Source organism: Fulmarus glacialis, unplaced genomic scaffold (genome assembly GCF_000690835.1).
Source record: "Fulmarus glacialis isolate BGI_N327 unplaced genomic scaffold, ASM69083v1 scaffold41363, whole genome shotgun sequence".
Taxonomy (NCBI): Eukaryota; Metazoa; Chordata; class Aves; order Procellariiformes; family Procellariidae; genus Fulmarus; species Fulmarus glacialis.
The window spans coordinates 1-16,048 of record NW_009204361.1 but is presented as its reverse complement, the minus strand read 5'-3'; the positions used below and the strand labels follow the sequence as shown (position 1 = coordinate 16,048).

Sequence of the window (16,048 nt, the reverse complement as noted above, 5' to 3'; positions counted from 1 at the left end):
AAGGGTGATTATAACATAGGAAGACAACTGAAAGTAGGGAAAAAATGAAAATGACATCAAACTTGCTAAATATGTATTGTTTATTAAGGCTTGTATTCTCCTAGAGGAAAAAGTTAATCTGATGCTGTCCATTACCCCTTACAGGCAGTAACAGTCCAGAGACAGAGTTATACGTTCTAAATACAAGTCTAAATGATACAGATTAAACTTTATTTAAATTGGAGGTCCTTTTGGAGTAAATAGTATTCAGAAGATATTTGCTTTCTAATATAGTAAAAGATCCTCTACAATAAACACGTGCAGATTCAGTGTGCTAGAGCAGCGGACATGAGCACCATTTCCATGCTTAATTGGAACTCCAGTTGGTGACAGGTTCTCCGACGGTCCCCTCACTCCACAAAAACATGACAGCAAATTCAGTTTCTTAAAACAGGTTTTTTTACTCATCCAACAGAAAAAAATTAGACATACACACTGTCAATTTTAAACATCTGAGGCATAATCCATCATATTATCCATACTATTAGTTCCTACGTTAAAGCTCAGCATTATTGGTATAAAAACCTTAAATGGCATTAGGATTTGGGGGGTGGGAGGGAGTAATGAAGGGAAGGATTAAAAATGATCTGCAATTAACTAATAACACCTGAAAGCTGAAACAGGTTTAAACACATTGTCCAAAACCCCTGCAATGTTGATAGCATCACATTATTATTTAATTAAGCTACAAAAACCGTAAAGCAGAATTATGGCTGAGAGAAAGCACCTCGCTCTCTCTCGGCAGGATATGGTATAACAAATGCACACTGAAGCACTGGTTAACAGAATATGAAAGGGAAATATTTTCCAGAGAAACAATTTCACTGACAATTTGATTTTCTACTAGACAGAAAAAACCAACATGGCGCATTAGCAATTTTAAAAGTGTAATTGTACAGATAAATAAAGAGGCATAGCAGCTGCACAAAGTGATCAGAAATTTAGTTTTTTCATTTCAAAATTTTGAAGTGCAGTATCTTAAAAGTTTTTTAAATGACAAAAATCAATGCATGGTTTCTTACTTCCGCCATGAAGAAAAAGGGTTTGGGAGGAAGATAAAGGAAGATTTGTGATGTATTCTCCATAATCTCTATATCTGGCTAGGAACGTAATTTGTGCCAAAATAAAGTCTTTGGGAAGCACTGACATTTTAGTATGCTCATGTATAGGTCCACATTAGGTTAATATAACTGTTTACCAACTTAAAAAAATAAAACCAGACACACCTTTATTAATGATTTCTACAGAATTTTACATAGAAAAAAAGATACAAATTAATGCAGATCCACCTGGGCAAAAATAAACTACAAGTACTTAAAGATGCGACAACTTAATTTCCCCTGCACGAGAAGATATATTGGAGCTGAAAGCTTTAGTTTGTCCTGATGCCAGGATACAGCACCAGTATACTTAAATTTTGTTTCTCATAGTCGAATTTAATATCAGTTCTAGTATATATATCAAACTGTATATGTTTATTCTTATTGTTTGTTTCGATTCTGACGTTCCTGTAAAGAGAAAAAAGTTAAAAGTTAAGAAAGATTTTAGTCAAATGAACAAGCAAAAGGTTTTTAGTAATATAACAGCACTAATGTGATCCCAATTATACACTTTGTTAAAACATTGCTGCTACATTTTATAAATGTATTGTATATACCTGACAAGCGCCAAGGACTTGGTAACTTAATATTAAGTGCAGCTTCAAGTGGAACAGCTGAATGAATACCTGCACAGTCACTTCAAACTGACAGCAGATGAGGGTCATAATAAGAAAGGTATGGAGTATCAACATCCCGAGCAGAAACAGCATCTGCAATATTCTACTTTCTGGACTGTTTCAGCTACTGCAGTACTAGCACGACCAACACAAGAGCAGAAGGGAGGTGGTAGATTAGTGAACTCCACAGAACTGGTATAATTTTGAAGCACTCAAATGACTTTGGCGTTTAGTCACATTCAATAAAAGCAGGATTTGAGCCCTCTAGAAATTCTGTTTCTAATTCTTCCTATCTGTTCAGCTATTCTGGGAGGCACTGTGAAATACTGGACAAGTCAGGGGAAAAAAAAAAACAAAACACATCATCATCAGGTGGGAGAAGAGTTACGTGCTTCTGCATGGTCTGATAAAAACCAGCACAGCTAGACTGAACAACCCAAGAATTTCTAAAAGCGTTCTAGTACAGAAGCCAGTAGGCTCTTTGAAGTCTCTCTCAAAAGTTTCTGCTAACCACAAATACTGAAAACAGATAAAGGTAGTCTAAGGGATACCTGCAGGCATCCTCAATTGCTGTAAGCCTTCATCTAACTAACTTGTGCTCTCCCAGCAGTAAGTAGTCATGCCTCTGCTCCGATTTAGAGCAGAGGCTCTACACAGGGCTTACACAGACAAGTTGAGCAACGCAGTAACAAGCAAGGGGGGACTTTTTCAATAATTGTTTCAGGTGCCCCATATGTTGCAGAACATGCAGAAGACAGCAAGACAAGTTGAATAAAATATGCTGCTCTATCTTTAGGCCAGTGCATTCTTCCAGCTAAGACACCACTCAGATTGAATAGAAAGGGTTCAGCCTTACTCTTTTCCATTTCATCCTAACGGTGTTTAAAACAGACTGTATACTGCAAAACAGGCATGTAAAGACTACTTTGTGTACTGTACTTGAATGCATTAATATGGTACCAAATCCTATTTCAAGCAAGAAAATTGTGAAATAGCCTAAGCATAAGCAACAGTCAACTCCTAAACTAACGCCTTCAGATTTTACTTGTTTTGTGGAATCTTTCTGTATAAAATCCATGTTGGAATTGTTTCTGTTGCGATGTAAAGCTTATTTGCAAATATACCAAACATTATAAATGTAACAGACTGTATTTGCTACTTCAGCTGGTCACAGCATAAAATCAGAAGAGGTTTTTTTACATGGAATATATTGATTTCTGCCTCAGGGCAGAATAATATTAATATTTCCATTTTCATAATAAAATTAAGTCAACAAAGTCTAGCATAAATTCTTAATCTATGATTTAAGACAGAAGATAGCAAAATCGTTTTACCGAATCAACAAAACAGACCATATAAAGCGGTATAATTTTTTTAAAAAAAATCTGTATTCCCCCTATCTTTTAACTGCTGACTTAGGATGAACCGTCAACAAAAGTAATTTGTTAGTGGTAGAGTATCAGAACATATCAGGTGTTGTATGTTCTTAGAACTTCTGCCTGACATTTCAAACAAAAGGTGGTTAGAAAGAATCTAAAACTGAATCATATCAACCCCACTTTCAGGCTTACAAAAAAGTAATTGTTCCATCCTACTTCCATTTTTAAGGTGGCAAATTCCCTTCGCTCTGCTTCACTGCCCTACCATGCTCATCAGCCCATTCCTTCCTATTGCCACCTTACATAACTTACTTTTAGTTTTCTATGTAGTCATCCACTGACCCTCATAATCCCACTTTCTTTAAAAGTCGAAGTCTTCCATGCTCATGGACTAGTCCCACATAAACAGAAGACAGGCTAGCACCTGACACTTCTACCTGGTACCTAGAAAGTATGCTCATGGCATTCAGAGACTCAGCTCACGCTTTATAATTCAGTAAAAAGTACTATTTATTGAGCAAATTATGAAGCAGTTCCTCCAACCTTGCTGCTTGCTTTCTCTCTCAGGGGCTAATCTGAGTCTTCCTTTTAAAAAGTGTCTGAAACCATATAAACAGGGAGGAAACTGATGCAACAATCCTTCACGATCTTGAGCGTGGCTGCTTTTTAGAAGCTTTAACTCTCAAATTCTCTTCCTTACTGCTATTTAGCACTACTGCAAGCAAGAACAAGCAGTTTTGTAAGCAACTAACAAAGCTTTGTTCATTTTGGTTCTGAAGATCCATCCGGAGCCTTCATAGTTTCTCTTCTCCAGGGGAGTTCTCCTGTTGCATACTTCTCCTTTGTGACATTAACATGTATAGTCTTCAGACACAGGAATAACAGGATTTCACAAAACCTGCAGAAGCTTCCATTTTGGAGACGCTCATCCCTGTCAAACTTCTGTTCCCTTCACCTCAGTCTGAAGTAGCTGTCAACCTTCCCACTAAACTTTATTTGTTAAGGTCAGTGGGATGAAAGCATTCAACTTTTGACACAAAACTGTAAATGTTATCTTTATAATCAGGAAGCACAATTAGTATTAATCTTAAAATAGAAATGGTTTTTAACTAGTTTTGGAGGAAGGACAATATTCCATCCTTAGAAGTTCTGCGTCAATGAGTGTGTTCACAGAAAGCATACTGAAAGGAAATACTTACACAATGCTAGAAGAAAATGAGTATTTCCAAGTGCCAACATGCACTAGCTAACACGATGCAATATTTAATTACCCAAAGGAGAACTGGTAAGCTTGGTGATGCAAGAGCTTTCTGAGATAAGACTACTCAGCTCTCACAGCACAACACCAACGTGTAGACCTTGGAATCGCTGAGTGCCTTGACACAGATCAGAGGTGACAGCCCAGCAGTCCAGTACAGTAACTGTGACCGTCTAGTTAAATACAGATCTATGAAGACAAACTGCTGACAGTGGATCAACCCATCTGTCCTACCACGAGATGCAAATAAAAATACCAAACTTGTTGCAGATTTTATTTTCTTTACAAGCTTTTTAACTTCGGAAGACAATTTTGTTAAGACTAAGCAAGCATGTTTCCAGGGAATGTTAATAATCAATGCCACATTACACTGTATTTTCTTTTTCAAAGAAGTGCTCTCACACATGTTGCAACTTTTTTATGTTTTAAGAGCATGAGCTTTGATCACAGAAGTTGCTCCCTTTCTGGACACTATAGTGACCCTGGAAAGTGACTGAGAAATGCTAGGAGGTCAGGAGAGATTTCATGCCACTCACTTTCTTGCTACTTCCTTCCAGACACCAATATCCTTCTGTTATTCCTTTCCCAGGTTCTGGGTCACCAGACTGGGCTTAGATAGTTTGTTACTATGGCAAATCAAAAGCTGGACTTACATCCCAGCACGAACAAATCTTCCCTCAATTCTAGATGATGATACAGTCCTTAAGCAATGCTGCTAACACAGATGAATCTTTAGCACTTTAGTGAATTTCATCCAGCATTGTATCTGCCTAATCCACATTTGATGATTTGATGTTAACACAGAAGTTCCAAGATCAGTTAAACTCAGAGAGCATACATTGCACGCATTACTTAAGGAAACACTGGCTGGCAACAAACTGTAACCATATGAAGAAAAGAAGTGAAATGCTAGCGGCTTGCATTGTACAGATTACATGAAGTTACTCTTCCCTACTAAATATTTTTGTATAAATGAAATTAGAGCATTCAAGCCCTCCATGTGGTGATTTTTAAGAACTCTAGCCCTTTATAATCACAATAGTGGGAAATGGAAGCACAAGATTTCAACAAGTAATTTTACTGCTAAGCAGAGTATAATGAATCAAAAACACAGCAACTTGAAAACCAATTAAGATGGCACATATACAAACAATCATCTGAAAATGTCAATTTGGTCATAAGATACCTTAACTGGCAATAAGATTCTTCAAAAATTATTGTCATAGGAAGGTTAACTTTGCATAACAGGAAGGCTTCAACTTCAATAGCACAAACTTCTCAACAGTAAGAAGTTTAAGTGTGTACATATCCTGCAAAGAAACTCTTCCAGTAATCAGTTGGACTTCTAAAATTCATTTAGTCAGTGAAGGGGAAAATACTAACTTTCCAGACAATAGTTTTATAGAATGCAACCCAACAAGCACTATCTTATTTTTCATTCCCTCACTGTTGATCTGCTTTACCTCTCCAGCATTATTACCTTCCTCAGTGTACTTCAATTGTCTGTATATTGTCCTATTTTCTAAGCTATTCAGAGGAACCTAAGAAATGTTAAATTAGACTACAGAGTTTATTTTCTGAATGTGTCATACAAGCTAGAGCTTCAGTTTTAAATGAGGCAGAAAAAAAGCATTATTTTGAAAAACTGATCCTGTTATAAAGCAGTGACCTGAGTAAGAATATTGTATCGGCACTTGAACTGAAAGTGGCAAATAGTTGCGTATATGAAAACAACCCAAAGCGGGATCAGCCCAATAGTTGAACATCAGTCTCCTGAGCTACTACAAAGCAAAGGAAGTTCGGCGTTCAGTATGCAGCCGCCTGGATCTTCCTCAGGCCAGTAAGTTAACTGTTTAAGACTAGCTCTCCTATCACTTTTCCAGTACTCTCACTCCTCAAATACACACATTATTCTCCCCTCCAGACTTGGCAGCAAACCACAGGGAGACTCAGCATCAAAAAAACCAAAACAATTACCCCCATACACTGTAAACACTGGACAAAGGAACCGAGGCCTTTTGACTTACTCAAGATTCTCTCCTACATAAGGGAACACCTCTCCAAGATACAGGTTGCATTAATCATTGAATTGCTAATTGTCTACTGAAGGAACGAAGTGTTGATGTAAAGGTTTTTAGGTTTTAGCCTGTGGAACCCCACAGGGAGTACACAAGAAAAACTTCAAATCTTAAGCTCTCTTTTCCTGCTGTGTTGAGCTATGCTATGCATATTGTATCCGATGGCTAGGAAAAGTTGAGCTAAAAAGTTCTTAAGGCACTGATCTCCTCTTCTCTCCTAATTTAAGGATACACTCCATGAAGACAGTTTAAAGCAATTTTATCTGCATTTTTAAATGGCAATAAAACCTTTAAAATGGCAACTTCAATTTAAGCTCCAGGAACATGCATTAAGTCTTTGCTTCAAAAACATTCTGAAGCAGGCATGAGCTGCACTAAACTAGCCTGTCAAATAAATGCTTTATTTGAAATGCTATACGAAAAAGTCTATGAAACACTATCAATATCAAGCAACTTTAAGTGTCACTTAGCTAGTAACTACACATCCCAACACCTATTTTTCTGTCAGTTCATTACTTCTAGACTGCCTAATTAGAGAAAGGCATTCTTGAAACTGAGGTCATGGGATAAACAGGGACAGACGTCTCTTGCAGTATACTTAGAGCCATGAAAGTGTGTGTAAGTTTTTAATACACTTTCCCAGTTACTGCCCAAATTTCTCTTACTACATCTTCACTCAAAACTTCTCTTCAAGAATTAGTAGACAGATTAGACCTGGGAACTGAAAACCTTTATTTGCCCAAATAATAATACACGTGACTTAAGCAGCAGAAACGCAATCTTTCTAGCACTATTCCAGCAATTTTATGCAACTATTTCTTTTCCAGAGAGATGGAAAAGACTGAAGACTACAGACTTTTAAAAGACTACACCAAAAGAACTGAACAAACAAGACCAGGGTTCTTGCTCTTAAAGGTGATGTACAACTTTCAAATGCCAACACAGGTATCAATTTTCATAGTCCAGTTCCAGTCAAACACCTCATATTTATAAGGCAAAAAGCTTAAGCGGCAATCATTGGCAGAATCCAATTCTGAAACAAAAACTATTTTCTAGTTTATTAACGATTTTAAGATTAAAAAAAATAAATCAAACTCCAAAACACTGGACATAATGTCCTTCACCTGCATTATTCTTAACTTTCTGCTTTGAAACCCATTAGCTATGAAATTGTCACAGACAAATAAGCATCAGTTTGTTTTTTGTGTTGCTAAACACACATAAAACCATCAAGTTGAGATGTATTAAAAACATTTCAAATTCCTACTTACATTTTTTCCACCATAGCAGCCTTCACATTTCATTTTCCCCATATCTGTGTATAAAATAAATTTTTTAATAAGTTTACCTTCCGCACCACCTCCTCCTCTTCTTGGCGCTTTTCATAATGAGAAAAGTCATCAAAGATGGAGGTCGTGTGCTTGTAAGTAGCAATAATTTTAAGCACTTGTTTTGCTTTTTCTAAGGGCACCTCCTGTGTATCACGGGAGTTTGTAACGGGTTTGTTGTCATTGTTCTCCAGCCTGATGTGTCGGAGCTGGTTGTTGGGCACATCCTTCACAAAGATCCACTTGACATCAAATTTCCCCTTCCACTTGTCCTGAGACCAGACACCTGCACTGGTGCCATAGTCCACAGGTGATTTCATCTCTGCTACTCCACAGAAGTGTCCACTGCCATTGACACTGAATAGCAAGTAGACTGGACCCTTGCTATTCATGGACCGAAAAGCACTGTCCAGGCGTTTGTTGCCATGTTCCGTACTACACCAAATAGAATACTTAATGGAACGATGAATATCATCCTCAGAATAGCTCTTTATTATGAACACACGTCCATTTTTAAGGTTCCATTCAAAATCTTTAGGGTTATAGCTGTGAGCAGCTTTCAGTTTTTCAAGAACAGGATGGGACTCGCCACTTGGAACAGGGTTAGGCTGGGTACTGCCAGCTGAGTTGCTGTCGTTACCAGTTCCTCCACTTTGGCCAAACGCTGCATTTCTGTTGCGAGGAGCTACCCAGCGATTTTGGGGTGGCTGCTGAGGGGTCTGATACTGCGGCTGAGTCAATGGAGGAGGTTGAGTTGGAACAGGCTGAACAATTTGTTGCTGTGGCTGTGGGACAGACTGAGGAGAAGGTATCTGTTGGGGGGCAGGAACTTTTGCCACAGGGCCCTTATTGTCCCAAGTACCTATGTCCATATTATGCTTTATAGGTGGAGGAGGCAATGCTCCTCCAATTACAGGTCCAGTTTTTGTTTTCATTTTAGGCTGTGGTTTCGCAGGCTTGCTAGCTATAGCAGCCCAAGAAGTTGGTTTAGATACTGGCAAGTTTACATTAGATCCACCATTACCAGAAAGGGCACCTGTCATCCCGGCACTGTTGACAACAGAACCTACTGTTTTCACCGCAGAAGTTGTAACATCTCCACCAATCTTAAGTCCAACCATTCCCTGTTCAATACTGTTCATTCCAGGAGCTTTATTTAATGTATCATTATGAAATCCTGTTTGTCCATCCACAATGGTACCGCCCAGTGAACTAGGCGGGTAGCTGTAGCTGCTCCCATATGCTGAACTTTGAGTCTGCTGTCCTTGGGATCCGCTTGTTCCCCAAGCTGAGAAGGCAGGATTTTCAGGGAAAAAATTAAACCGGTGTTGATAGATATTATTTCCCAGACCCCCAGGCTGTCCAAAAACAGCATCGTGCATAAAATGATGATCTCCATTACTGAGCTGTCCATAGGTGGTGAGATACGGGATAGGAGGATCTCCTCCTGTAGACCATGGTGCTTCACTGAGAGAATAGGGGAACCCAATAGATGGTGGATAATAACTGGACAGGTAAGGATCAGTCATTGATGGATAGCTACTGTTCTGTTAAAGAGAAAAAAAAAAAGTAACTTCAGATATAAAAACCCCGTTCATTTATAAATAGCCACAACACTGTTCATCACCAAATAGAAAAGAACAATAGAGACAAGGTAATTTAATTTCTAATTACAGATCTTAGTTCACACTCCAAGAAAGATTGAGGGCTAAAATGCAGTATCTGGGTATTTATAATACACCCCAGGACTAGTGGCTCACAATGAGGTTAGTATTTGAGATTTTGAAACCACGTAAGCTTATTCACATTACTAAGAGTATTTCGTGGCTTCTTCTAGAATTATTTAATCTACCAATACCCCAAAATATTTCAAGGAACTTATATAACAATATATTTTGTGTCTCAGAGAACTAAGGCTATTTAATATTTCTGGATAGCTATATGGGAGAAGTTTTAGATGAAATTACTTTAGCATGACAGCGCATATAACAGAAAATATGATCACAGTCCTCATTATGGAATTGTTTTGACAATCCCCGACAAGCAAAACACACCTGAAGTGGTAAAACATGCACAGTCTACTTCTGACATACACAGGACCACAGTGAGATCACACAGTAAGAAGCGTACCAAGTTTGCTTAAAGTAGACCTAACAACTACAAACTGAAATTAAAGTGACCAGTATACTAGAGACAAATATATGCAAATATGGCATGTGATATATGCCATCCAAACTGTTTGAGAAAGACCCTATTCAGCCTTTTGCAAAAGTCTCTTCTCCCTCAGTAGTAAAGTTACAAATGTGCTAGACTGTTTCTGGCTGTCCTGCCAAACAAGGCCATCTTTTCCACTCTATGAAATAAGAGACTGACCAAGTGCTTCTTAGACCAAGCTGAGAAGCATTTCCTTCCACTCTAAATCTTCTGCTGACACCTGATTTTGAAGCATTCCGTACGTTTCTCATATTCAACAATGCAAAAGAACAAATGCAGAATATTCTAAAATAGATTTTACTTCTCTTTAAACAAACTTGAAGCATATATATTGGAGACCTTCCAACTGACACTCTAACTGTAATTACCAGCGAGGAGGAGGGAAGGTCAACATCTCCTGTTAATGAGTCAAACAGTAGCTAGCCTCTCCTTATTCATGGAGAAAGATTATTTTAAGAAGAGGAACTAAGATTTCTTTCAAACTGCAAGATTTCAAACTTGAAAAAAATGTATCTGCAAAATCAGCAAAACTGCACTGGAACTTCAGTTATTTTTCAAAAAATCAGATTATTTTTCAGCTCATTCAAAAAATGAAGTAAAAAAACTCCTTGCTGAAGATAAGCATAATTCCCAACCGATACACAGAGTCATTTGTATTGCTCATTTTTCAATCACTCCCTTCCATGACATCCCAAAGCCAGAGTAATTCAATACCCTCACTTTCCACATACAGAATGATTCTATAAAATGCCTCCAAGACTTACATACAGTACTGCAACCACTTCTGAGATTTAAACAGCCTAAATCCAGCGTTATTGATTCAAAAGAAATAATCTCCACCACTGTTCCTGCTGCTTTTATTTACGTGCAAATTCTATCATCAACAAGAGGTACACAATCCACCTTCCTATGAGAAGATCCTCTAAAATGCATTACATTTTCTGAGACTCCCAAGCTAGAACAATCAATATTTAGCATATGAAAACATCATTTTTCTGAAAGACTTAACTTTGAAATTGCTATGTGTTATATCTCAAAGTGTTAATATTAAAGAAAAATGTAAAAACAAATGCAGATGAAAGGGAGGAGACATAAATAATTCTTCAGAGATACTTATGTTCATACATTCTACAGATTCAGGATTTATTAAGACCGAAAAGAATAAGCCTAGAGAAAGCAGGTGTTTTGTCCTAAAATATTTCTGCTAAAGGATTCTAGACAATTCCCGAGACTGTCACCTCCTGTCACACAGCCTGTAAAGTTTCCACAAGGATTCTAACAAGATTAAAGGAAAGTTTCAGCAGACATCCTTACAAAACATTCAATCTGCTTTGACTGGCTTTATGCCAGAGTGTGTAAAAGAAACCCTGACAGCAGTCCTTCACTGCAACAGCAGCACCTTTATTTCAACAAACTTATCCTTGACCTTTCTGCACCCTTCCGTATTTTTTATTTTTTTTAAATTAAAAAAAAAAACCAAACCGAACCATTCTGTTAATTAGGAAGGGAATCCTTCTTTCTCTCAAAGTATGCTGCTTGCTAGTAATTCACTGTTATTTATGAATAATCTTTTGGTTTTCGATGACATTACATGAGGGATGCCTTTCCTGCTTTGAATATAACTTTGTATATGAACACTCTACTTCAGTCAGTTCCCTTTAGAAGTACTTTCAGTGTGCTTTATAACAAAAAGCTATCACATCTCAAATTTGATCTGTATGAAACTGTATGAACTGCTACTTGGATACTAGAACCTTTATGGAACGAAAAGAAGGCACCACTACTTAGGAGCAGTTTTCAACAGAAAGATGGAAGACATTTATATTTTATTTGATTATATAACATACTCAATACTCATTTTAAAGACTAATTTGTATTTTTAAAACATGAAATTAACAAAATATTACCAACCTACATCTGATTTTTGATGTCAAATATATTGTTGTATCAGCTGGGGGTTTAATTTCTTAAAGAATTTTAAAATACCCAGTTGGTTTTAAATCTTTTTTTGTAAGTCACTTATATTTTACTGTAATTTTAAAGGGCTGAATAAATCAGACTGAATAACTAGGTAATAAGGCTTTGTTCAGAAACATGGTTGTCTTCAGTACAAAACTCTCACAGTCCTAATTAATGCTACTGTCACTTTCCACCTAAAATTGTAAGACGACCTACACAATTGTTTCTTGTAGCATGCAAATTTCTCATGCAGCATAAATAAATTGGTCAATGGAGCTACGCTTTCATGTAAGAAAGCTTTATTAGAATTATGGAAATTATAACAGTCATAGCAATTTTTCCATTTAAACCTAATAATTGGGCTTGTTGACAGCTAAGACAAATTTCCTAGAATTAAACTATAATAGATAGTTCTACATTTTTTGTATATGAAGTTTAATGTTCAGTATATTTCACATTAGAAAAACATATCTTGGTTTTAAGTAATTAAAAATTACATACAAATGTGGTGAAGTAGAATTTTTTTTAAAAAAAAGAGAAAGGTGAAAACCTCAATTTCTTTTAAAACTAATTTTGCATTAAAAAAGAAAATTTTACTTCCTTTTTCCCCCCCCACAAATTTCCTGCTTTTATCCCTGCTACAGTACATTAATTCCAGAGAAGAGGGAACGCTTCCCATTAAATCATTTTAACTTTGTGTAAGTCTGGAGAACATATCCATGCTGCAGAGGACTACGAAGCTTAGCTTGGGAGCCAGAACCCACACAGTGCAGAACTCGGACAATTCATGTTGTCATATATACACTTGTCCTGACTTCCACAGTGGTATGTCTCGATTGCTTCCAGGACAGAAACGAGCTGAAGTACATCTATATTGTGCTAAAGTTTGCGCCCTTCCCAAAAGCTGCTATGATCCAAAAGAAACTCGTAATACAGTTCCATCTATCTGACGGCCCTAACAAAAATGTTTAATACACCTTGAAGATAACCAATACACAGTACATGAATTGATACTGTTTGCTCTAGCGTTCAAGATTAAATCACAATTTCCACAAATGAAACAAAACAGCACATTATGTTATTTTTTTTAGCATGTAGAATAATTTTCTTTTGCAAGCGAGTTCAGTGATGTCACCAATATTAACAGTGGCATCTATCAGCTTCAGGCTGAATTTTTAAAACATAACACTTAGCCTTTCTGCCAAGAAATAATAATGTACCTCAGTAGGTCTCTCCCTGAAATGGTGTTTTATATATTTGTGAAAGAAAACCTTTTGCATCTCCAGTTTCTATAGATTTTTTTCACTTTAAAGATTTGAATGTTAAGTCAAAAATCACTTCAATTAAAAGATATTTTCAATTTATAATGGTATTCAAGTCATGGATGTTGATTTAACATACATTATAATGAACTGGATTATATTGAGAGTTTACATTACAGTGCCTTAGTCTTAAAAAAACACATTTTTAATTCTTAAGGTATTTCAGGGGACATGAAAGAACAACAATATTTGCTGAAGTGTAAAAAGCAAGTGGGACAGCTCTACAAGCTATCTAGAAAGCATCAAAACCAAATTTCAACTACACTAATTTCTAGGATTATACAAATTATACAAATCAGGAGAGCCCAAAAGCAGAACCTTCAGACTCCCACATGCAATTCATCTATCCAAGAACTGTAAGATCAAATAGCCTGTCACACTCCAACCGTACTCATAACCTGCAATTTGAGGAGCAATCAGCAGACACTAGTTGGAGCATTAACTTCATTTTCACTTGTGGCCATGTGGATATGCAGAGTAATATTAGCTTTGTGAGCACAAATGCTAGTTGTATTACCAAGTAACACAATATGCCAGTCATTTCTTTTTCCATTCTATTTAAGGAATTTGCTCCCTCAACACAATCCTATGAATTGAATGTCAACAGCATGCCTAAGAAAAAAAAAACTAAGTTAAAAATACACTAACCTGATTTGACTGCCCAGAAAGGTAAGGTTCAAAATCGTTGTCATGAACTGTATCCTTCTGATGCAACGAACCATTTTGTACTAGAAGAAAAAGGTTACAACATATTACAATACTGCTTAGTAGCATTTCAGTAAAAAGTTCCATGCTATGTTATTTTACAAAAAGCTGTATTTCTTCTTCACAGCATGAAAGACTCATAAAAAGACCAAAGGATGACATTTTTCCCCAAAACTGTTTCTCTTTTATTATTGCTTATAAAACTGAATTTGAGTAAATTTAAAAAAAAAAAAAATTCTACAGTTGAGAGTGAATAGACAACTCATGTGAATCACCTCTGAACAAAAAAATAATCATTGACAAGAATTTTGTGAAAACTATTGGGAAACAACATCTATTGTTCTGGTCCATAATTAGAACTCTCAGAAACTAATTCACAGTTCTCCCAGCATCTGTTATTCACTGCTTGCTTAAGTTAAGTTGGCTAAAATAAGATGAGGTGAGGTTACATTTAGTTATGAAATAATGACTGCTAAGTGCCTTGATATCCTGACATTTTCAGGAAAAGTTAAGTCTCAACTTTCTCATGTGTAAAAGAGAGGTATCTGCTAAAATCAAAGGCCTACTTAAGCATGAATTAATGTGTGAAAAGCATTCAAAACCCATTACTGAAAGATATACAAAACGAAAACTGTTATTAGGTCACTTCAAATAATTTCATTTGTTTACTTTAAATTTAAGAAAACAAGGTCAAACACATTATGTGGTAGTTGCTTTATTTACCTAATTCATAGAAACAGCTAAACTAAACTAAAATTAACACTACACCAAATAGGATGTTTAGCAAACAAGTTTGGGAATTTACCAGAATATTTCTGCAAGTTTGTCAGGGAGAGTAGAGGTGAAAAATTATTTACAAACATAGGAAATAGTGTCAAACTTTCTGTAACTAGAAGTAGCTGGATTTTTAAGGCAGGTTGAGTTACATTAAAAAGCAGTTATGAGTTGAATATTGTCAGTTTCTGAGCCTGAACAGTTACACACTTATTAGCAATCACAGTAATAATCAAGGTATTTTCTTAGATGACTTATTATTAAATTTAATTTCAAATTAAGCATGGGAATTATCATAAAAAGCTTATTATCTGATCAGAAGTTACCCGTTTTTTATTTAAAATTCCTTAAATAATTAAGTTTGTAGGCTTATATATGACAGCTAGAACATACACCGTCAACAGCAGACCAGTGACACAATTGCATTCATATAGCAGGAAGAGACTATGCAAAAGTATGTAAAAATATATATTGAATACGCATACCCTTGTGACTTTATGTAGAAATCTGCTCTATTTTAAGGAAATGAAGAGCATTATTATGTTTATTACTAACAGATAGTCCTTCCCACCATAAACTCAGTAACATTAAGAGGGATGCAAGCAAGCTTGTACGAGTAACAGTTTATGTTTTTGAAACAAAGCACAACTTCCTTTGTTCCAGATGTTATCCATATGGACTAAGAGCAATACCTTTCTGCTCACCTACAGGTACCTGCATAATTCATCTGTTACAGTAACAATTTAAACGACCAGATCTCAGCATGATCCTCACCTTTATTATCCTGTCCTTTCGGTCTCTGGGAAGCCATGGCACATGATGGGGTAAAGGAAAAGCGAGGGGGAGGAGGGGGGCGAAAAGAGAGAGAAAAAAAAAAGTTAATTTTACAATAATGCTTATATTGTCACTGCAAAACACACAGCTTTTGAGGAGGGATAACAGGCTCATAAAAATGGCTAACAACTTATCAGGGCTCGTTTAAACTGCAACCGAGGAGTATGCTTCACGTATCATTCAGCAATGGCCTGCCTTAGAAATGGCCTCGGCTCTCGAAAGGCAGTGGGAACGTGCTGTGCCCACGGGGGAAATTAACGAGCAAGATTAAGCTCCAAAGAAGCCGGGAGGGAGAGGAAAAGCCTCTCCCGGGCCAGACGCAGGCACCGGCCTGCAAGGGAAAGCCCCCGCCCCCGGGTGGGGAGGAGGCAGGCCCCGCGCTTCGCTTCGCCACTTACCTGAGGGTCAACGCTTGTGGCAGACATAATTCATGTACAGGGC

General features: G+C 36.9%; 1 protein-coding gene across 3 annotated transcripts; it reads right to left on the bottom strand.

Moving 5' to 3' along the window:
• Positions 1–62: 62 nt before the first annotated feature.
• On the bottom strand, positions 63–16,048 carry YTHDF1 (YTH domain family, member 1). 3 transcript variants are annotated; one of them, XM_009574961.1, is made up of 6 exons: positions 16,006–16,032; positions 15,548–15,572; positions 14,602–14,607; positions 13,943–14,022; positions 7,820–9,346; positions 63–1,547 (listed from the first exon to the last, which is right to left on the bottom strand). In XM_009574961.1, exons 1-6 carry the CDS (start codon positions 16,030–16,032, stop codon positions 1,521–1,523), a joined length of 1,692 nt encoding a protein of 563 aa, XP_009573256.1. In that variant the 3' UTR covers positions 63–1,520. The 3 variants fall into 3 exon arrangements, with proteins under 3 accessions (XP_009573256.1, XP_009573255.1, XP_009573257.1); XM_009574960.1 differs by lacking the exon at positions 14,602–14,607 and adding an exon at positions 14,403–14,408; XM_009574962.1 differs by lacking the exon at positions 14,602–14,607 and having other exon boundaries at positions 16,006–16,048.